General features: G+C 44.6%; 1 protein-coding gene across 1 annotated transcript in view; it reads right to left on the reverse strand.

The window, feature by feature from the left end:
- LOC120059732 (E3 ubiquitin-protein ligase TRIM9-like) overlaps positions 1-22702 on the reverse strand; it is a 1105060-nt gene that overhangs the window by 1069836 nt on the left and 12522 nt on the right. The window contains exons 3-6 of the mRNA XM_039008787.1: positions 16610-16720; positions 9926-10079; positions 9287-9432; positions 2011-2149 (exon numbers count right to left, since the gene is read on the reverse strand). Of these exons, the coding sequence (XP_038864715.1) occupies positions 2011-2149; positions 9287-9432; positions 9926-10079; positions 16610-16720 (550 nt within the window). The remainder of the gene's footprint in view (positions 1-2010; positions 2150-9286; positions 9433-9925; positions 10080-16609; positions 16721-22702) is intronic.

Consider the following 22702-nt stretch of genomic DNA (forward strand, 5'->3'; position numbering starts at 1 on the left):
ACGTACAGACATTATGGGACCAGGTTAGTCTATAGAGTTGGATACAGTACAGACAGTATGGGACCAGGTTAGACTATAGAGTTGGATACAGTACAGACAGTATGGGACCAGGTTAGACTATAGAGTTGGATGCAGTACAGACAGTATGGGACCAGGTTAGTCTATAGAGGAGTTGGATACAGTACAGACAGTATCGGACCAGGTTAGACTATAGAGGAGTTGGATACAGTACAGACAGTATGGGACCAGGTTAGTCTATAGAGGAGTTGGATACAGTACAGACAGTATGGGACCAGGTTAGACTATAGAGGAGTTGGATACAGTACAGACAGTATGGGACCAGGTTAGACTATAGAGTTGGCTACAGTACAGACAGTATGGGACCAGGTTAGACTATAGAGTTGGCTACAGTACAGACAGTATGGGACCAGGTTAGACTATAGAGTAGTTGGATACAGTACAGACAGTATGGGACCAGGTTAGACTATAGAGGAGTTGGATACAGTACAGACAGTATGGGACCAGGTTAGACTATAGAGGAGTTGGATACAGTACAGACAGTATGGGACCAGGTTAGACTATAGAGTTGGATACAGTACAGACAGTATGGGACCAGGTTAGTCTATAGAGGAGTTGGATACAGTACAGACAGTATGGGACCAGGTTAGACTATAGAGTTGGATACAGTACAGACAGTATGGGACCAGGTTAGACTATAGAGTTGGATACAGTACAGACAGTATGGGACCAGGTTAGACTATAGAGGAGTTGGATACAGTACAGACAGTATGGGACCAGGTTAGACTATAGAGGAGTTGGATACAGTACAGACAGTATGGGACCAGGTTAGACTATAGAGGAGTTGGATACAGTACAGACAGTATGGGACCAGGTTAGTCTATAGAGGAGTTGGATACAGTACAGACAGTATGGGACCAGGTTAGTCTATAGAGGAGTTGGATACAGTACAGACAGTATGGGACCAGGTTAGTCTATAGAGGAGTTGGATACAGTACAGACAGTATGGGACCAGGTTAGACTATAGAGGAGTTGGATACAGTACAGACAGTATGGGACCAGGTTAGACTATAGAGGAGTTGGATACAGTACAGACAGTATGGGACCAGGTTAGTCTATACAGGAGTTGAATACAGTACAGACAGTATGGGACCATGTTAGACTATAGAGGAGTTGGATACAGTACAGACAGTATGGGACCAGGTTAGTCTATACAGGAGTTGGATACAGTACAGACAGTATGGGACCAGGTTAGACTATAGAGGAGTTGGATACAGTACAGACAGTATGGGACCAGGTTAGTCTATAGAGGAGTTGGATACAGTACAGACAGTATGGGACCAGGTTAGACTATAGAGGAGTTGGATACAGTACAGACAGTATGGGACCAGGTTAGTCTATAGAGGAGTTGGATACAGTACAGACAGTATGGGACCAGGTTAGACTATAGAGGAGTTGGATACAGTACAGACAGTATGGGACCAGGTTAGACTATAGAGGAGTTGGATACAGTACAGACAGTATGGGACCAGGTTAGACTATAGAGGAGTTGGATACAGTACAGACAGTATGGGACCAGGTTAGACTATAGAGTTGGATACAGTACAGACAGTATGGGACCAGGTTAGACTATAGAGTTGGATACAGTACAGACAGTATGGGACCAGGTTAGACTATAGAGTTGGATACAGTACAGACAGTATGGGACCAGGTTAGACTATAGAGTTGGATACAGTACAGACAGTATGGGACCAGGTTAGACTATAGAGTTGGATACAGTACAGACAGTATGGGACCAGGTTAGTCTTTAGAGGAGTTGGATACAGTACAGACAGTATGGGACCAGGTTTTGTCCATATCTGCATCCTAAATAGCACCCTATTCCCTATATAGTGCACTCCTTCTGTCCCCCTATGGGCCCTGGTCAAAAGTAGTGCACTACATAAGCTCTGTAGATTCCCTGTCAACAGAGTGTGTGGTGGTTGCATTTACTCTCGGAGGTCTGCATGGCCAGTGTCTTGCTGTACTGTCCAACTCCGCTGGCGTTGAAGGCTTTGACCCTTGACATGTAGGTGCTGTTGTAGTGGAGTCCGTCCACCGTGCAGATCGTCTCCGTCCCCACGTACACTTCCTGTAAGGAACATGACAACTTCCTGTTAGAACCATCGACAACTTCCTATCAATTCCTGTTAGAAAGTCATCACGCTGGGATTGTGGTGGCGAGCCTCGTTCGGCCGTCACGTTCTCGCAAGCTTACATTCTGTTTTCGAAACAGGACGGCCGTACAAAGCTTGACGGTGGTGGTCACAACAAAGATAGTAGAACCAATATAAACAGGATGTCCTCTTGGTCTAATGGGTTAAATTGTGGGCTTGTTCAACAACAAACAGACAGACAGATTAAGAGTAAAGTTGTTTACCAGCTATACCACCCAAGGCTAACAGAGGGAGGGGTGTTCTACCTATCTGTCTAAAAATTAGAGAATGGCCGATTTAGACTCAGTGCTGATGACAGAAAGAGAGAGAGGGAGAAAGAGAGAGAGGGAGAGAGAAAGAGGGAATTTGTACACATGAGCGTGACTACGTGGGTATAGCAGCATCAGTAGCAGCAGTAGCAGCCTACACTAGACTGTGTAGTATAAATAGCAGTAGTAGCAGCCTACACTAGACTGTGTAGTATAAACAGCAGTAGTAGGAGCCTACACTAGACTGTGTAGTATAAACAGCAGTAGTAGGAGCCTACACTAGACTGTGTAGTATAAACAGCAGTAGTAGGAGCCTACACTAGACTGTGTAGTATAAACAGCAGTAGTAGGAGCCTACACTAGACTGTGTAGTATAAACAGCAGTAGTAGGAGCCTACACTAGACTGTGTAGTATAAATAGCAGTAGTAGCAGCCTACATTAGACTGTGTAGTATAAATAGCAGCAGTAGCAGCCTACACTAGACTGTGTAGTATAAACAGCAGTAGTAGGAGTCTACACTAGACTGTGTAGTATAAATAGCAGTAGTAGGAGCCAACACTAGACTGTGTAGTATAAATAGCAGTAGTAGCAGCCTTCACTAGACTGTGTAGTATAAACAGCAGTAGTAGGAGCCTACACTATACTGTGTAGTATAAATAGCAGTAGGAGCCTACACTAGACTGTGTAGTATAAACAGCAGTAGTAGGAGCCTACACTAGACTGTGTAGTATAAATAGCAGTAGTAGGAACCTACACTAGACTGTGTAGTATAAACAGCAGTAGTAGGAGCCTACACTAGACTGTGTAGTATAAATAGCAGTAGTAGGAGCCTACACTAGACTGTGTAGTATAAATAGCAGTAGTAGCAGCCTACATTAGACTGTGTAGTATAAACAGCAGTAGTAGGAGCCTACACTAGACTGTGTAGTATAAATAGCAGTAGTAGGAGCCTACACTAGACTGTGTAGTATAAACAGCAGTAGTAGGAGCCTACACTAGACTGTGTAGTATAAATAGCAGTAGTAGGAGCCTACACTAGACTGTGTAGTATAAATAGCAGTAGTAGCAGCCTACATTAGACTGTGTAGTATAAACAGCAGTAGTAGCAGCCTTCACTAGACTGTGTAGTATAAACAGCAGTAGTAGGAGCCTACACTAGACTGTGTAGTATAAATAGCAGTAGTAGGAGCCAACACTAGACTGTGTAGTATAAACAGCAGTAGTAGCAGCCTACACTAGACTGTGTAGTATAAATAGCAGTAGTAGGAGCCTACACTAGACTGTGTAGTATAAATAGCAGTAGTAGCAGCCTACACTAGACTGTGTAGTATAAATAGCAGTAGTAGCAGCCTACATTAGACTGTGTAGTATAAACAGCAGTAGTAGCAGCCTACACTAGACTGTGTAGTATAAATAGCAGTAGTAGGAGCCAACACTAGACTGTGTAGTATAAATAGCAGTAGTAGGAGCCTACACTAGACTGTGTAGTATAAATAGCAGCAGTAGGAGCCTACACTAGACTGTGTAGTATAAATAGCAGTAGTAGGAGCCTACATTAGACTGTGTAGTATAAATAGCAGCAGTAGGAGCCTACACTAGACTGTGTAGTATAAATAGCAGTAGTAGGAGCCAACACTAGACTGTGTAGTATAAATAGCAGCAGTAGGAGCCTACACTAGACTGTGTAGTATAAATAGCAGTAGTAGCAGCCTACACTAGACTGTGTAGTATAAATAGCAGTAGTAGCAGCCTACACTAGACTGGGTAGTATAAATAGCAGTAGGGTCCAGTCACTGTTTACGTCCCAAACGTCACCCTTTTCCCTATACAGTGCACTACTACCCTATGTGGCCCTGGTCAACAGTAGTGCACTATAAAGGGAATAAGGGGCCATTTAGGACACACACCTCAGACTCTGAGCAGAGAGGGACAGCTAACCTCTCTCTCTCTCTCTCTCTCTCTCTGGGTGTCTGTTTTTGTGTTTGAGTTGTCGTGCACGTTACTGTGTGTGTTGTCCTGTTGTATGAATCATATAGTCACTGTGTTGCTAGTTGTGTAGTATCTCAGAAGCCAGAACCAAATCGGGTGTGTAAAAGGACATCACGCTGCTTGTGTAGCGACTGCCGCTTCCCCTTGATTCAGCTCATACTGAGAGGCTTAAACTCAGGTACTCAGGCCTCACAAACACCTCCGGAAGCAGTCCAATCCTTCGTCCAATTAAAAAAAGGCCTTCTTCAATTACGTAAGGGGCGAAACTTCAGGCTGAGGAGTGAGTTTCACAGATCCCCATCTGCTACACTAACACACGTCTTCAAGACCCAGCAAGGTTACTCATCAAAAGATCCTCCCCCCCCCATCTTCAGGCTAAGGAATGAGTTTCACAGATCCCCATCTGCTACACTAACACACGTCTTCAAGACCCAGTAAGGTTACTCATCAAAAGATCCTCCCCCCCCCATCTTCAGGCTAAGGAATGAGTTTCACAGATCCCCATCTGCTACACTAACACACGTCTTCAAGACCCAGCAAGGTTACTCATCAAAAGATCCTCCCCCCCCATCTTCAGGCTAAGGAATGAGTTTCACAGATCCCCATCTGCTACACTAACACACGTCTTCAAGACCCAGTAAGGTTACTCATCAAAAGATCCTCCCCCCCCATCTTCAGGCTAAGGAATGAGTTTCACAGATCCCCATCTGCTACACTGGCTTGCTGGCAGGAGAGACTACTGTTGTCCTGTGTATTACATTGTGTGGATGTGTTTGTGTCGGTATATTGTAGATTAACCTGGCCATATCCATCCATGGACGTGATGGTTCAAGTCTCTCTATTGGTTGGTCGGTTTGTGCGGCCCAGATCGCGGCCCAGATCGCAGGCCCCCGGGTTCAATAGACTTTGGTTACACACAGTCAATAATGAGTGTTACCTCAGCGAAACAAGCTCCTGCTTCCAACAGCCTTTCTCTAGTCACAAATAGCACCCTTTCCCCTATGTAGTACACTACTTAGTCACAAATAGCACCCTATCCCCTATGTAGTGCACTATTTAGTCACAAATAGCACCCTATTCCCTATGTAGTGCACTATTTAGTCACAAATAACACCCTATTCCCTATGTAGTACACTATTTAGTCACAAATAGCACCCTATTCCCTATGTAGTGCACTACTTAGTCACAAATAGCACCATATTCCCTATGTAGTGCACTACTTAGTCACAAATAGCACCATATCCTTATGTAGTGCACTACTTAGTCACAAATAGCACCATATTCCCTATGTAGGAAACTACTTAGTCACAAACAGCACCCTATTCCCTATGTAGGAAACTACTTAGTCACAAACAGCACCCTATTCCCTATGTAGTGCACTACTTAGTCACAAATAGCACCATATTCCCTATGTAGTGCACTACTTAGTCACAAATAGCACCCTATCCCCTATGTAGTGCACTACTTAGTCACAAATAGCACCCTATCCCCTATGTAGTGCACTACTTAGTCACAAATAGCACCATATTCCCTATGTAGTGCACTACTTAGTCACATATAGCATCCTATCCCCTATGTAGTGCACTACTTAGTCACAAATAGCACCCTATCCCCTATGTAGTGCACTACTTAGTCACAAATAGCACCATATTCCCTATGTAGTGCACTACTTAGTCACAAATAGCACCCTATCCCCTATGTAGTGCACTATTTAGTCACAAATAGCACCCTATTCCCTATGTAGTGCACTATTTAGTCACAAATAACACCCTATTCCCTATGTAGTACACTATTTAGTCACAAATAGCACCCTATTCCCTATGTAGTACCCTACTTAGTCACAAATAGCACCCTTTCCCCTATGTAGTACACTATTTAGTCACAAATAACACCCTATTCCCTATGTAGTACCCTACTTAGTCACAAATAGCACCCTATCCCCTATGTAGTGCACTACTTAGTCACAAATAGCACCATATTCCCTATGTAGTGCACTACTTAGTCACAAATAGCACCCTATCCCCTATGTAGTGCACTACTTAGTCACAAATAGCACCATATTCCCTATGTAGGAAACTACTTAGTCACAAACAGCACCCTATTCCCTATGTAGGAAACTACTTAGTCACAAACAGCACCCTATTCCCTATGTAGTGCACTACTTAGTCACAAATAGCACCATATTCCCTATGTAGTGCACTACTTAGTCACAAATAGCACCATATTCCCTATGTAGTGCACTACTTAGTCACAAATAGCACCCTATCCCCTATGTAGTGCACTACTTAGTCACAAATAGCACCATATTCCCTATGTAGTGCACTACTTAGTCACAAATAGCACCATATTCCCTATGTAGTGCACTACTTAGTCACAAATAGCACCCTATCCCCTATGTAGTGCACTACTTAGTCACAAATAGCACCATATTCCCTATGTAGTGCACTACTTAGTCACAAATAGCACCATATTCCCTATGTAGTGCACTACTTAGTCACAAATAGCACCATATTCCCTATGTAGTGCACTACTTAGTCACAAACAGCACCCTATCCCCTATGTAGTGCACTATTTAGTCACAAACAGCACCCTATTCCCTATGTAGGAAACTACTTAGTCACAAACAGCACCCTATTCCCTATGTAGTGCACTACTTAGTCACAAATAGCACCCTATCCCCTATGTAGTACCCTACTTAGTCACAAATAGCACCCTATCCCCTATGTAGTACACTACTGTGACCGGAAATAGGGTGCCATTTTGTCCACTATAGGAGCAGGTGTCCCTCTAAAGACTGTCTATACAGTAACCTGCTCCTATACAGTAACCTGCTCCTATACAGTAACCTGCTCCTATACAGTAACCTGCTCCTATACAGTAACCTGCTCCTATACAGTAACCTGCTCCTACCCAGTAACCTGCTCCTATACAGTAACCTGCTCCCACCCAGTAACCTGCTCCTATACAGTAACCTGCTCCTACCCAGTAACCTGCTCCTATACAGTAACCTGCTCCCACCCAGTAACCTGCTCCTATACAGTAACCTGCTCCTATACAGTAACCTGCTCCTATACAGTAACCTGCTCCTATACAGTAACCTGCTCCTATACAGTAACCTGCTCCTATACAGTAACCTGCTCCTATACAGTAACCTGCTCCTACACAGTAACCTGCTCCTATACAGTTCTATAGACTTAGTCTCTCCAGTAACCTGCTCCTATACAGTAACCTGCTCCTATACAGTTCTATAGACTTAGTCTCTCCACTAACCTGCTCCTATACAGTTCTATAGACTTAGTCTCTCCACTAACCTGCTCCTATACAGTAACCTGCTCCTATACAGTTTAGCAGCCTGTCAGTGCTACAGATTCCCCTGCTATTATACAGAAGGCATTGTTCAAGGGCAATAAGTAGCTGCTTCAACAAAGCATGGGGTCACAGAGGAGGGGTCTGGGAGGGGCTTTAGACTACAGGTCTGGGAGGGGCTTTAGACATACAGGTATGGGAGGGGCTTTAGACTACAGGTCTGGGAGGGGCTTTAGACTACAGGTCTGGGAGGGGCTTTAGACATACAGGTATGGGAGGGGCTTTAGACTACAGGTCTGGGAGGGGCTTTAGACTACAGGTCTGGGAGGGGCTTTAGACTACAGGTCTGGGAGGGGCTTTAGACATACAGGTCTGGGAGGGGCTTTAGACTACAGGTCTGGGAGGGGCTTTAGACATACAGGTCTGGGAGGGGCTTTAGACATACAGGTCTGGGAGGGGCTTTAGACTACAGGTCTGGGAGGGGCTTTAGACTACAGGTCTGGGAGGGGCTTTAGACATACAGGTCTGGGAGGGGCTTTAGACTACAGGTCTGGGAGGGGCTTTAGACATACAGGTCTGGGAGGGGCTTTAGACATACAGGTCTGGGAGGGGCTTTAGACTACAGGTCTGGGAGGGGCTTTAGACATACAGATTACAGAGCTATAACCTCCAGGGCAGACTGCAGCTAGACCTCTGATCTGGGGATAACACTTCCTGTGTGTGTGTGTTGGGGGTTGCACTGTGTGTGTGTCGTGTAGGTGTGTGTGTGTGTGTGTCGTGTAGGTGTGTGTGTGTGTGTGTGTGTGTGTGTGTGTGTGTGTGTGTGTGTGTGTGTGTGTGTGTGTGTGTGTGTTGGGGGTGGCACTGTGTGTGTGTCGTGTAGGTGTGTGTCGTGTGTGTGTGTGTGTGTGTGTGTGTGTGTGTGTGTGTGTGTGTGTGTGTGTGAGAGACCATCCCATCTGGCAGTTGTGTTATGGACCAGGCCTTTCCTCCTGACGCGGTGTCATTGAACTCCCTCGCGGTCACATGACCCGTATCAATCAGAGGGTTCCATCCACACACACACGGACACACTACAGACACACACACACACACACACACACACACACAACACACACACAAGACAGACACACACACACACACGACATCAGCGGGGACAACGACCTGTGAGGCAGACGGGTATTCAATGACAATGCCTGGCTTTCACATTCTCCACTGCTGCCCTCCCTCCCTGGTTCCCTATAAGAGACTCTTTGTTCAGGTCTGAATACAGCCTCAATGAGGGAGAGAGGTACTGTTAAACAGTGAAGGACACAACTTTAATTGTAGCTCAAATCCTTTGAGTGTGTTAGGTTTATACTGTGTGTTTTGAACACTGAGGGACGGTTTTCACACACCCTGAACTATCCCCCTGTTCCTATGACAACACCCACCTTGAACTGTCCCCCGTTACTATGGAGACACAACGCCCACTCTGAACTGTCCCACGTTACTATGACAACACCCACCCTAAACTGTCCCCCATTGCCATCGTCCAGCTCCAGGATGTATCCGTCCACAGCGATGGTGGAGAGAGGTGGCTGTTTCCATGACAATGTGGCGCTGTTGTTGATGGTGCAGCATTCCTCTAGCTGGAGCATGGGGGCAGAAGGAACTGGAAGGGAAAGGGGGGGGGGGGGAGAGAGAGAGAGAGAGAGAGAGCGCGAGAGAGAGAGAGAGAGAGAGAGAGAATTTAAATCAACCTATGGTATAAAAAAAATTGACCACATTTCTAACTAGGCAGTGGTCTCACTAATCACCCCCTTCTCTACAAGATTAATGGCTTCCATTTAGGGTAACGATTATGTACAGACTAATAAACTCTCATTTAGGGTAACGATTATGTACAGACTAATAAACTCTCAAGGCATTCACCTCATTCTGTGGGTTCAGCTCTGTCTGTTTTCTAACTATGTATTAATACAATATGGTTACTACAGTTATTACTGTATAGTTACAAAGGGTGGGCCATATACCACTGTTACCCATTTATACACCCAACCTCTCCTCTCCTCTCCTCTCCTCTCCTCTCCTCTCCTCTCCTCTCCTCTCCTCTCCTCTCCTCTCCTCTCCTCTCCATCTCCATCTCCATCTCCTCTCCTCTCTACCTTTCATCTGTATGAAGTCCAGTTGGTGGATGGTCTGTAACAGGGGTCCGCTGTCCAGGGTCAGGTCAAAGTCACTGGTCATCCTGGGGGTCAGGGTTCCCTTCCCCCACTGACCCTCCGTCATGTGCACCCTCCTGATCAGGGCGTCTGAGATCTGGGGGGGAGGAACAGGGTTGCATACAGGGTCACACAGGGTCAAATATCTGTACCAAATTGCACCCTATTCCATAGGGTTAGAAGTAAGGTTAGGGTTAGAGCCCTGGTCAAAAATAGTGCACTATGTAGGGAATAGGGGGCAATATGGGCTGCAGATAGGGTCACAGAGGATTTAATCTCAGACACTAATAAAAAATAAAAAAAACCCTCTCCTCAGTTATTTTCTAAAAGCCGATGTTATACGGCGTCAACTCAGACTCTAAAGTCCATTGCGCGCGAGATGGCAAGATGAAACGTCATTGATCAAGCAAATACTGAGAGCGCAGAGAAGACGGGTGGGTCCGTGAGCGGAGGACGAGTCAAATCAAATCAAATCCCATTTTATCGGTCACATACGCATGGTTAGCAGAGGTTATTGCGAGTGTAGCGAAATGAGTGCCGCGAGCGCACAGGCAGCGGGGGGATGGGGGAGGGGGGGGGGGGGGGGGGGGCAAATTAAATTTGAGTTGCTTGTGACTTTCAGAGAGCAGAATATCATTGCCGGTGCTGCGTGCAAAACATTAATTTGAGAGCAGAGACTATTTTTTTTATATATATTTTTTTATTCAGCGATACTCAGAAGTTACTGCCCCCCAAATACATCGCATCACCACATGGATTTCTCCTCTTGACACCAAGACATCTTGCTCTAGCAACGGAAATCTTTTAACTATCATTTTATTCCAGGTGAACATTCTGGCAGTCACTAGTTAACACAGCCACAAAGTCATAATTATTATGGCTAAACCACACCTGTCACACCCTGGCCTCTGTTATATTGATTTTCTTTATTAGTTTAGTTAGGTCAGGGTGTGACATGGGGGATGTTTGTGTGTTTTGTCTAGTTTAGGGTGTGTGTATTGTTTAAGGGGTTTTTAGTATGTATGGGGTTGTGTTCAGTGTAGGTGTTTAGGAAAGTCTATGGTTGCCTGATTTGGTTCTCAATCAGAGACAGCTGTTTATTGTTGTCTCTGATTGGGAGCCATATTTAAGGCAGCCATAGGCTTTAGGTGGTTGTGGGTAATTGTCTATGTTGAACGTTTGTAGCTTGTGTATGCACTTACGTTTGTAGCTTCACGGTTGTTTTGTTTTGTAAAAGTGTTCGTTTTGTGTTTCGTCATCTTTAATAAAAGAAGATGTCTTCATATCCCGCTGCGCCTTGGTCCTCTCTCTCACCCATAGACGATCGTGACAACACCTATTTCTACAATTTATCTTATTAAAAATAGATTTTAAACCTTAACCGCACTGCTAACCTCATGCCTAATCCTACATTCTTAGAAAAAAGGTGCCCTCTAGAACCTAAAAGGGTTCTTTGGCTGAACCCTTTGAAGAACCATTTTTGGCTCCAGGTAGAACCTATTTTGGGTTCCATGTAGAACCCTTTCCACAGAGGGTTCTACCTGGAACCAAAAATGGTTCTATCTGGGAACAAAACATGGTTATCCAATGGGGAGAGCCAAAGAACCCTTTTTTTCGAAGAGTATAACCTATTTTTTGTTTTCATTAAGTTTTACGATACAGCTAATTTGGATTTGTGGCTGTGTTATCTAGTGGATAATCATGAGTCTCGACATAGAACTCGTCAGGTGATTAGTTGAGCCTTCCAGTATGAGCAGTTAGCACCGAACGAACGACTTGGGAAACCCAGCTTCAGCGTGTTCACCAAATTAAAATGAAAGCCTCACCAGCTAGCTACCAATACATATTAGTTTCACTGTTCAATCATTAAAAAAAAACAAGCCCACGAATCGCTCTTTTTACTTTTCCACAAATGGTCTTGTATGTGTTGCTTGATATGAGCAAGTTAACTCAAATGTTGCGGTGGTCAGTGGATAAACTAAGTTGGAAGTGTTGAATATACAGTGGGGCAAAAAAGTATTTAGTCAGCCACCAATTGTGCAAGTTCTCCCACTTAAAAAGATGAGAGGCCTGTCATATTCATCATAGGTACACTTCAACTATGAAAGACAAAATGAGAAGAAAAAATCCAGAAAATCACATTGTAGGATTTTTAATGAATTTATTTGCAAATTATGGTGGAAACTAAGTATTTGGTCACCTACAAACAAGCAAGATTTCTGGCTCTCACAGACCTTCTTTAAGAGGCTCCTCTGTCCTCCACTCGTTACCTGTATTAATGGCACCTGTTTGAACTTGTTATCAGTATAAAAGACACCTGTCCACAACCTCAAACAGTCACACTCCAAACTCCACTATGGCCAAGACCAAAGACCTGTCAAAGGACACCATAAACAAAATTGTAGACCTGCACCAGGCTGGGAGGACTGAATCTGCAATAGGTAAGCAGCTTGGTTTGAAGAAATCAACTGTGGGAGCAATTATTAGGAAATGGAAGACATACAAGACCACTGATAATCTCCCTCGATCTGGGGCTCCACGCAAGATCTCACCCCGTGGGGTCAAAATGATCACAAGAACGGTGAGCAAAAATCCCAGAACCACACGGGGGGACCTAGTGAATGACCTGCAGAGAGCTGGGACCAAAGTAACAAAGCCTACCATCAGTAACACACTACGCCGCCAGGGACTCAAATCCTGCAGTGCCAGACGTGTCCCCCTGCTTAAGCCAGTACATGTCCAGGCCCGTTTGAAGTTTGCTAGAGAGCATTTGGATGATCCAGAAGAAGATTGGGAGAATGTCATATGGTCAGATGAAACCAAAATATAACTTTTTGGTAAAAACTCAACTCGTCGTGTTTGGAGGACAAAGAATGCTGAGTTGCATCCAAAGAACACCATACCTACTGTGAAGCATGGGGGTGGAAACATCATGCTTTGGGGCTGTTTTTCTGCAAAGGGACCAGGACGACTGATCCGTGTAAAGGACAGAATGAATGGGGCCATGTATCGTGAGATTTTGAGTGAAAACCTCCTTCCATCAGCAAGGGCATTGAAGATGAAACGTGGCTGGGTCTTTCAGCATGACAATGATCCCAAACACACCGCTCGGGCAACGAAGGAGTGGCTTCGTAAGAAGCATTTCAAGGTCCTGGAGTGGCCTAGCCAGTCTCCAGATCTCAACCCCATAGAAAATCTTTGGAGGGAGTTGAAAGTCTGTGTTGCCCAGCAACAGCCCCAAAACATCACTGCTCTAGAGGAGATCTGCATGAAGGAATGGGAAAAAAATACCAGCAACAGTGTGTGAAAACCTTGTGAAGACTTACAGAAAACGTTTGACCTCTGTCATTGCCAACAAAGGGTATATAACAAAGTATTGAGATAAACTTTTGTTATTGACCAAATACTTATTTTCCACCATAATTTGCAAATAAATTCATTAAAAATCCTACAATGTGATTTTCTGGATTTTTTTTTCTCATTTTGTCTGTCATAGTTGAAGTGTACCTATGATGAAAATTACAGGCCTCTCTCATCTTTTTAAGTGGGAGGACTTGCACAATTGGTGGCTGACTAAATACTTTTTTGCCCCACTGTATTTCTAAAAACGAACTAGTCACATGTCACTGCGCCACTCGGGAGGCCCCAAGGATGAAAAGTTGACAAAGACATGTGACTATTATTGGTGGACAATTTGATGCTTTCATGTGAATGTTCTACACATTTCAACCATGTTCCCTTTGCTTACGGTTCTATACTCCTTTCTAGGGAGTTTTTCCTAGCCACCGTGCTACACCTACACCTTCTACACCTGCATTGCTTGCTGTTTGGGGTTTTAGGCTGTGTTTCTGTACAGCACTTTGAGATATCAGCTGATGTACGAAGGGCTTTATAAATACATTTGATTTGATTTGATATTTTTTGATTCAGATCATTATTTTTATTTTTTTGATCTGTGTCAATTCTGTTTTGCTCGCCCAAAGTCATACCTGTAAGCTCTCAAGTTTGTCTTGTCCGCTCGCGGGACACACTTCCTCTGCTTTCTGTACCGCATTTCTGTGCTCTCGACTGGTCTGTGTACTCGCAGCATCATCCTCTGCTCGTGGGATCCTCTGCGCTCTCGTCTCAGTGGACTTTAGAGGCTGATTTGACGCCATACGATGTGACATTGAAAAAAAATGCTACGGCCTTGTAACTACAAATGAGCATATAATATCTTCCGTAACACCGATGTAGCCAAAGGCCTGGGTTCCAGAGAGTACCGTATGCACACCAGCTGTAGCTGTGAGTGACGGCAGGTAACACAGACACCAAAAACTGGTCGCACACAAGGACTCAATTACAACCAGATTTCAACCAGTTCTGACTGTAAACTGGTTGTAATGACGTCAGTTCACTCAGCTTTGGCACACTGCCCTCTACTGCCCTGGAGGAATCCGCATCACTGCCCTCTACTGCCCTCTACTGACCTGGAGGAATCCGCATCACTGCCTTCTACTGCCCTCTACTGCCCTCTACTGACCTGGAGGAATTCGCATCACTGCCCTCTACTGCCCTCTACTGACCTGGAGGAATCCGCATCACTGCCCTCTACTGCCCTCTACTGACCTGGAGGAATCCGCATCACTGCCCTCTACTGCCCTCTACTGACCTGGAGGAATCCGCATCACTGCCTTCTACTGCCCTCTACTGCCCTCTACTGACCTGGAGGAATCCGCATCACTGCCCTCTACTGACCTGGAGGAATCCACATCACTGCCCTCTACTGCCCTCTACTGACCTGGAGGAATCCGCATCACTGCCCTCTACTGCCCTCTACTGACCTGGAGGAATCCGCATCACTGCCTTCTACTGCCCTCTACTGCCCTCTACTGACCTGGAGGAATCCGCATCACTGCCCTCTACTGACCTGGAGGAATCCGCATCACTGCCCTCTACTGACCTGGAGGAATCCGCATCACTGCCTTCTACTGCCCTCTACTGACCTGGAGGAATCCGCATCACTGCCTTCTACTGCCCTCTACTGACCTGGAGGAATCCGCATCACTGCCTTCTACTGCCCTCTACTGACCTCTACTGACCTGGAGGAATCCGCATCACTGCCTTCTACTGCCCTCTACTGACCTGGAGGAATCCGCATCACTGCCTTCTACTGCCCTCTACTGACCTGGAGGAATCCGCATCACTGCCTTCTACTGCCCTCTACTGCCCTCTACTGACCTGGAGGAATCCGCATCACTGCCTTCTACTGCCCTCTACTGACCTGGAGGAATCCGCATCACTGCCTTCTACTGCCCTCTACTGACCTGGAGGAATCCGCATCACTGCCTTCTACTGCCCTCTACTGCCCTGGAGGAATCCGCATCACTGCCTTCTACTGCCCTCTACTGACCTGGAGGAATCCGCATCACTGCCTTCTACTGCCCTCTACTGACCTGGAGGAATCCGCATCACTGCCTTCTACTGCCCTCTACTGACCTGGAGGAATCCGCATCACTGCCTTCTACTGCCCTCTACTGCCTTCTACTGCCCTCTACTGACCTGGAGGAATCCGCATCACTGCCTTCTACTGCCCTCTACTGACCTGGAGGAATCCGCATCACTGCCTTCTACTGCCCTCTACTGCCCTCTACTGACCTGGAGGAATCCGCATCACTGCCTTCTACTGCCCTCCACTGCCCTCTACTGACCTGGAGGAATCCGCATCACTGCCTTCTACTGCCCTCTACTGCCCTCTACTGACCTGGAGGAATCCGCATCACTGCCTTCTACTGCCCTCTACTGACCTGGAGGAATCCGCATCACTGCCCTCTACTGCCCTCTACTGACCTGGAGGAATCCGCATCACTGCCTTCTACTGCCCTCTACTGCCCTCTACTGCCTTCTACTGCCCTCTACTGACCTCTACTGACCTGGAGGAATCCGCATCACTGCCTTCTACTGCCCTCCACTGCCCTCTACTGACCTGGAGGAATCCGCATCACTGCCTTCTACTGCCCTCCACTGCCCTCTACTGCCTTCTACTGCCCTCTACTGCCCTCTACTGCCCTCTACTGCCCTCTACTGCCCTCTACTGACCTCTACTGACCTCTACTGACTTCCACTGCCCTCTACTGACCTGTAGGAATCCTCTGGGGTCGTTGTCTACTGACCTGTAGGAATCCTCTGGGGTCGTTCTCTACTGACCTGGAGGAATCCGCATCACTGCCCTCTACTGACCTGGAGGAATCCTCTGGGGTCGTTCTCTACTGACCTGGAGGAATCCTCTGGGGTCGTTCTCTACTGACCTGTAGGAATCCTCTGGGGTCGTTCTCTACTGACCTGTAGGAATCCGCTGGGGTCGTTCTCTACTGACCTGGAGGAATCCTCTGGGGTCGTTCTCTACTGACCTGTAGGAATCCTCTGGGGTCGTTCTCTACTGACCTGGAGGAATCCTCTGGGGTCGTTCTCTACTGACCTGTAGGAATCCTCTGGGGTCGTTCTCTACTGACCTGTAGGAATCCTCTGGGGTCGTTCTCTACTGACCTGGAGGAATCCTCTGGGGTCGTTCTCTACTGACCTGTAGGAATCCTCTGGGGTCGTTCTCTACTGACCTGTAGGAATCCTCTGGGGTCGTTCTCTACTGACCTGTAGGAATCCGCTGGGGTCGTTCTCTTTGATGACCTCCAGACAATACTCCATCAGGCCTGTCGTCTGACGCAGCTTCACCGTACAGTGAGATATCTGATCCCTCACCACCTGGGAGAGAGAGGGTTCGAAGAAGGAAGAGAGATGTCAATGACATAAACACAGTACTGTAAAGACAGCCCTGTAGCCCGTACAGTGAGATCTCTGATCCCTCACCACCTGGGAGAGAGAAAAGAGAAGGAGAGGAGAGAAAAAGTGGCATCGATAACAAAATGGTGATTAGTGGAGAGAGGACCAGAGGAGGAGACCATCTTAAGGCCACTGGTTTTATGCCTCGCAGTTTGAAACGTTAACCTACTGAGTCCCTAATGTTAACCTAATGTTAATCTAATGTTAACCTAATGTTAACCTAATGTTAATCTAATGTTAACCTAATGTTAACCCAATGATAATCTAATGTTAACCTAATGTTAACCTAATGTTAACCTAACGTTAACCTAATGTTAACCCAATGATAATCTAATGTTAATCTAATGTTAACCTACTGTTAATCTAATGTTAACCTAATGTTAATCTAATGTTAATCTAACGTTAATCTAATGTTAACCTAATGTTAATATAATGTTAATCTAACGTTAACCTAACGTTAACCTAATGTTAATCTAATGTTAACCTAATGTTAACCTAATGTTAATCTAATGTTAACCTAATGTTAATCTAATGTTAACCTAATGAGTCCCTAATGTTGGCCTAATGTTAATCTAATGTTAACCTAATGTTAACCTAATGTTAACCTAATGTTAATCTAACGTTAATCTAATGTTAACCTAATGTTAACATAATGTTAATCTAACGTTAACCTAACGTTAACCTAATGTTAATCTAATGTTAACCTAATGTTAACATAATGTTAACCTAACGTTAATCTAATGTTAACCTAATGTTAATCTAATGTTAACCTAATGAGTCCCTAATGTTGGCCTAATGTTAACCTAATGTTAACCTAATGTTAACCTAATGTTAATCTAATGTTAACCTAATGTTAATCTAATGTTAACCCAATGTTAACCTAATGTTAACCTAATGTTAACCTAATGAGTCCCTAATGTTAACCGAATGTTAACCTAATGTTAACCTAATGTTAATCTAATGTTAATCTAATGTTAACCTACTGTCTGGAAATGGAAATGTCTGGAAACAGCAGATGATAGGATCATTAGCTTATAACATACATTCAGTGCACAGTTTATTAGGTACACCACCCCTTTCACGACAATGGATCGCTCCTACCGACAGTGAGTCACGTGGCCGTGGCATGCTATATAAATCAGGCAGACAGGCATCGAGGCATTCAGTTACTGTTCCATTGAACGTTAGAATGGGTAAAACGAGTGACCTTAGCGAAATTTGAGCGTGGTATGATCGTCTGTGCCAGGTGTGTCGGATCCAGTATCTCAGAAACGGCCGCCCTCCTGGGATTTTCACGCACGACAGAGTCGAGGGTTTTACAGAGAATGGTGCGACAAACATCCAGTCTGTGGCAGTCCTGGGGCTGAAAACAGCTCGTTGATGAGAGAGGTCGAAGGAGAATGGCAAGAAACGGGCCACAAACAGGCAAATAACAGAGCAGTACAACAGTGGTGTGCAGAACGGCATCTCGGAATGCACAACTCGTCGGTCCTGGTCACAGATGGACTATTGCAGCAGACGACCACCCCGGGTTCCTATCAGCTAAAAACAAGAAGAAGTGGCTCCAGTGGGCAGGCGATCACCCCGGGTTCCTATCAGCTAAAAACAAGAAGAAGTGGCTCCAGTGGGCAGGCGATCACCCCGGGTTCCTATCAGCTAAAAACAAGAAGAAGTGGCTCCAGTCGGCAGGCGATCACCAACACTGGACAATTGAGGAGTGGAAAAAGATTGCCTGGTCCGACAAATCCCAGTTCCTGTTGCGTCATGCTGATGGCTGAGTCAGGATTTGGCCTAAGCAGCATGAGTCCATGGCCCCATTCTACCTGGTGTAAACAGTACAGGCTGGTGGAGGTGCTGTACTGGTGAGGGGAATGTTTTCCTGGCAGACGTTAGGTCCCCTTGACACCAATTGAGTAACGATTGAACGCTATGAATGCCAGAATTCAGGCTGTTCTGGAGACAAAGCGGGGTCCAACCCTGTACTAGATGAGTATGTACCTAATAAAATGGTCACTGAGTGTACGGACAACCTCAACCACCAAGTTCAATGCCAGATACTTTTCTCACCAAAGGGTCTGAGTGGCTCTTGGAGGTGCCAATGTGATAATGAAGATGGTTTGACTAAGACTACCATGACAATTACATTGTCTATGCTAAATGTGTATAAATTGTAAAAGAAAGAAAGAATAGGTAGGCTAAAATAAATACATTTTATTCAATTTTTAAAAACGTTTTTTATTTGACTAGGCAAGTAAGTTAAGAACAAATTCTTATTTTACAATGACGGACAACGGGGAAAGGCAAAGCAGAGATGACACACAAAATACTTTTCATTTCACCCATACAACAAAATAGCCTATTGAAGTATGTTTACAATATCATAAACAATATTTTATGTTATTCATACAGTTGAAGGGGGCACTTTTGTCATGACGACAAGGTGAAGGTGTTCTCTACTCAAATGGCACAACAGAATAATTTAGATTGACCAAAGCACATTATATAACAATCATGTTGTATAACTGAGGGAGTCTCTTGTCATATCTGGAAAAGGTCAAAGTAGAGGTAGAATCTGTTGCTGCTGCAGCATTGTTCATCTTCACAGGGGGAATCCAGTTGACATGGGTGTCTTGATTTAGGTCAGCTGGTGAACCTACCCTACATAAACAAATGAGAATCGCACCTGATGTTAGAATATCACTTCTTCAGGTCACCTATAGCACCAGGACTCTAAATTCATTCAGGTGTTTTAGTGTCATATAAAGATTAAATCTATTGTTGGGCTGGAAAAACCAGTAGTCAACACAGGAGGTTGTCCTATCCCATTGAGGCCTTTGTCCTATGCTACATTGCTACATTGCTACATTGCTACATTGTCCATACATTTTTGAGGGTATTTTATTAGGATCCCAATTAGCTATTGTGAAAGCAGCAGCTCCTCTTCCTGGGGTTCCACACAAAACATGAAACATGACATAATACAGAACATTAATAGACAAGAACAGCTCAAGGACATAACTTTCTCCCACCTCTTATCAATAAAGTCCTCAACAAATTGTCATTGGGTTAGGGTTAGCTAAAACGCCCCAAAAAAATAACATTCGACGTTAATTTGGATCCTTTCTAGCTATGACCCCTTTTCATAGTCCTAGATTACAAAGTCGTTGTTATTGATCTGTTGACAGTGTCAGCAGAGTAGGCCTAGGCTATCAGCGTATTAAAAAAAGATTCTGATAATGTCTCCATTCGTATGAAGTGTAGTAGAATTGCATGACATATTTATCAAAGGCCACAATGTTTCCCATGCAAAGAAACGTCTGTGATATAACCTAAAGGCCTCTGCCACTATGCGCTCGTTAATAGTGCGCTCGCTAATAGTGCGCTCGTTAATAGTGCGCTCGTTCATAGTGCGCTCGTTCATAGTGCGCTCGTTAATAGGTTGCTCGTTAATAGTTTGCTCGTTAATAGTGCGCTCGTTAATAGTGCGCTCGTTAATAGTATGCTCGTTAAGTGCGCTCGTTAATAGTGCGCTTATTAATAGTGTGCTCGTTAATAGTGCGCTCGTTAATAGTGCGCTCGTTAATAGTGCGCTCGTTAATAGTTTGCTCGTTAATAGTTTGCTCCTTAATAGTTTGCTCGTTAATAGTGCGCTCGTTAATAGTGCACTCGTTAATAGTTTGCTCATTAATAGTGTGCTCGTTAATAGTGCGCTCATTAATAGTGCGCTCATTAATAGTGCGCTCGTTAATAGTCTAAATTATGACAATGCAATTTACATTTGGAATAGTAGGTTTACATTAGTATTCAAGTTGTAACGCTCGTCGGAAGGATGAGACCAAGGTGCAGCGTGGTACGTGTTCATGCTTCTTTATTAAATACGAACACCAAACAAAACAAAAAAAAGAACAACGAACGTCACGTTTCATAGGCTACGCAGAGCTAATAAAAAAAAAAACATCCCACAACCTAAAGTGGCAAAACAGGCTGTCTAAGTATGATTCCCAATCAGAGACAACGATAGACAGCTGTCCCTGATTGAGAACCATACCCGGCCAAAACATAGAATCACAAATCATAGAAATAAAGAACATAGAATGCCCCCACCCCAAATCACACCCTGACCAAACCAAATAGAGACATAAAAAGGCTCTCTAAGGTCAGTGCGTGACACAAATGCGATGATAGATGCATGCAATCCTTTGGTATAAACTTAACTCAGGCGACACATGCTAATAGCTAGACTACAAGCTATCTAGCTAGCTAATGTTGGCTAACTTAGTGTTGTTGTTAACACCTGGTTAGCATAACAGCTAAACTAAACCTGGTTAGCATAACAACTAAACTCAACATCGATCAGACTTATCAGTGACAGTCAATAAGGTTTCTTCGCTTTTCTGACATTTCTTGAGTCTTATCTTCTTGAGGTTTTATGATTGCGGGTAATCTGTCATTTTTTTTATATTTTTTTAATCCTGTCTTCTCCTGCCTTGTTAGAACAGCCAAATACTCCACAGAAATTAATTGGACCGTGGTGATGAATCAACTCGTTTTAGCCACTGGTATCATGCAGCTTGAGTTAGTCACACTGTTGTCTAAATAATTGGTGCGGTGGTCTTCCAACATGGGGGCGTCGTATGTCAACTGGCAACCCTCTATACTCATAGAATTAGGAATTAGAATACTAGAATGGTCATGAACCTTCTTACGATGGGATAAAGGTCAGCCATTTTGGTCAGGGCGTTGGTCAACCGTGGTCAGCCAGTGCAGTGATGAGATATTATGTAAAATAATGAATTTGAAGACTTTATCTACACTGTATGTGTGTTAGCTAGCCTGTCGGTTTTATAGGAATGATTATATACATGTTTTCCATTAACTGCCAATATGCCAACATTCCATTGAAACAACACAGTCCAGCCACATCAATCCACTGGTTGACATCAGTTGATGACAGGACAGACCAGCTGTAAATGCAACAGGTACTGATACTGTATTATATAATAGGACTCACAGCTTTCCAAGACAACAAAAACTAGTCTGTTTACATATATTTTAGAGGCTATTTATATAGAAAACTGGTATAAAAACCTGTTTAAACTGAGACAACAAAAACTGAGACATGTATGGTCTGTTTATATATGTGACCCGTTTCAGGAAACTAGGCTTATGTCGCACATCACTACTTCACAGGAGAGGCATTTGAACGGTTTTTATTTTATTAAAAAATATATTTTTTTATATTGGGGGGGGGGGGGTCAAAAATGCCTTCTGGATGGTCTCCCGAGTGGCGCAGTGGTCTATGGCACTACATCGCAGTGCTAGTTGTGCCACTAGAGATTCTGGGTTCGAGTCCAGACCGGGAGACCCAAGGGTCTCACAATTGGCCCAGCGTCGTTCGGGTTAAGGGAGGGTTTGGCCGGCAGAGATGTCCTTGTTCCATCGCGCACTAGCGACTCCTGTGGTGGGGCGGGCGCAGTGCACGCTGACACGGTCACCAGGTGTACTGTGTTTTCTCTGACACATTGGTGCAGCTGGCTTCTGGGTTAAGTGGGCATTGTGTTATTAAGAAGCAGCGCGGCTTGGTTGGGTTGTGTTTCGGTGGACGCATGGCTCTCGACCTTCGCCTCTCCCGAGTCCGTACGGGAGTTGCAGCGAAGAGACAAGACTAACTACCAATTGGATACCACAAAATTGGGGAGAAAAATGAGTAAAAACATGTGACCTTTCATGTGCCTTAATATCAAATGTGTATGCCATCTGTAAATATGAATACAATTGTTAAATAACAAGCCTAGTAGGTAAAAGAAAACTCCTGATTATCATTTTCAGTGTCATTTAATAGATTTTCACCATCAACAAACGACTCTTTTCAAGAGCTGCCTTTAAAATACATTCAAATATAAA

Source organism: Salvelinus namaycush, chromosome 15 (genome assembly GCF_016432855.1).
Source record: "Salvelinus namaycush isolate Seneca chromosome 15, SaNama_1.0, whole genome shotgun sequence".
Taxonomy (NCBI): Eukaryota; Metazoa; Chordata; class Actinopteri; order Salmoniformes; family Salmonidae; genus Salvelinus; species Salvelinus namaycush.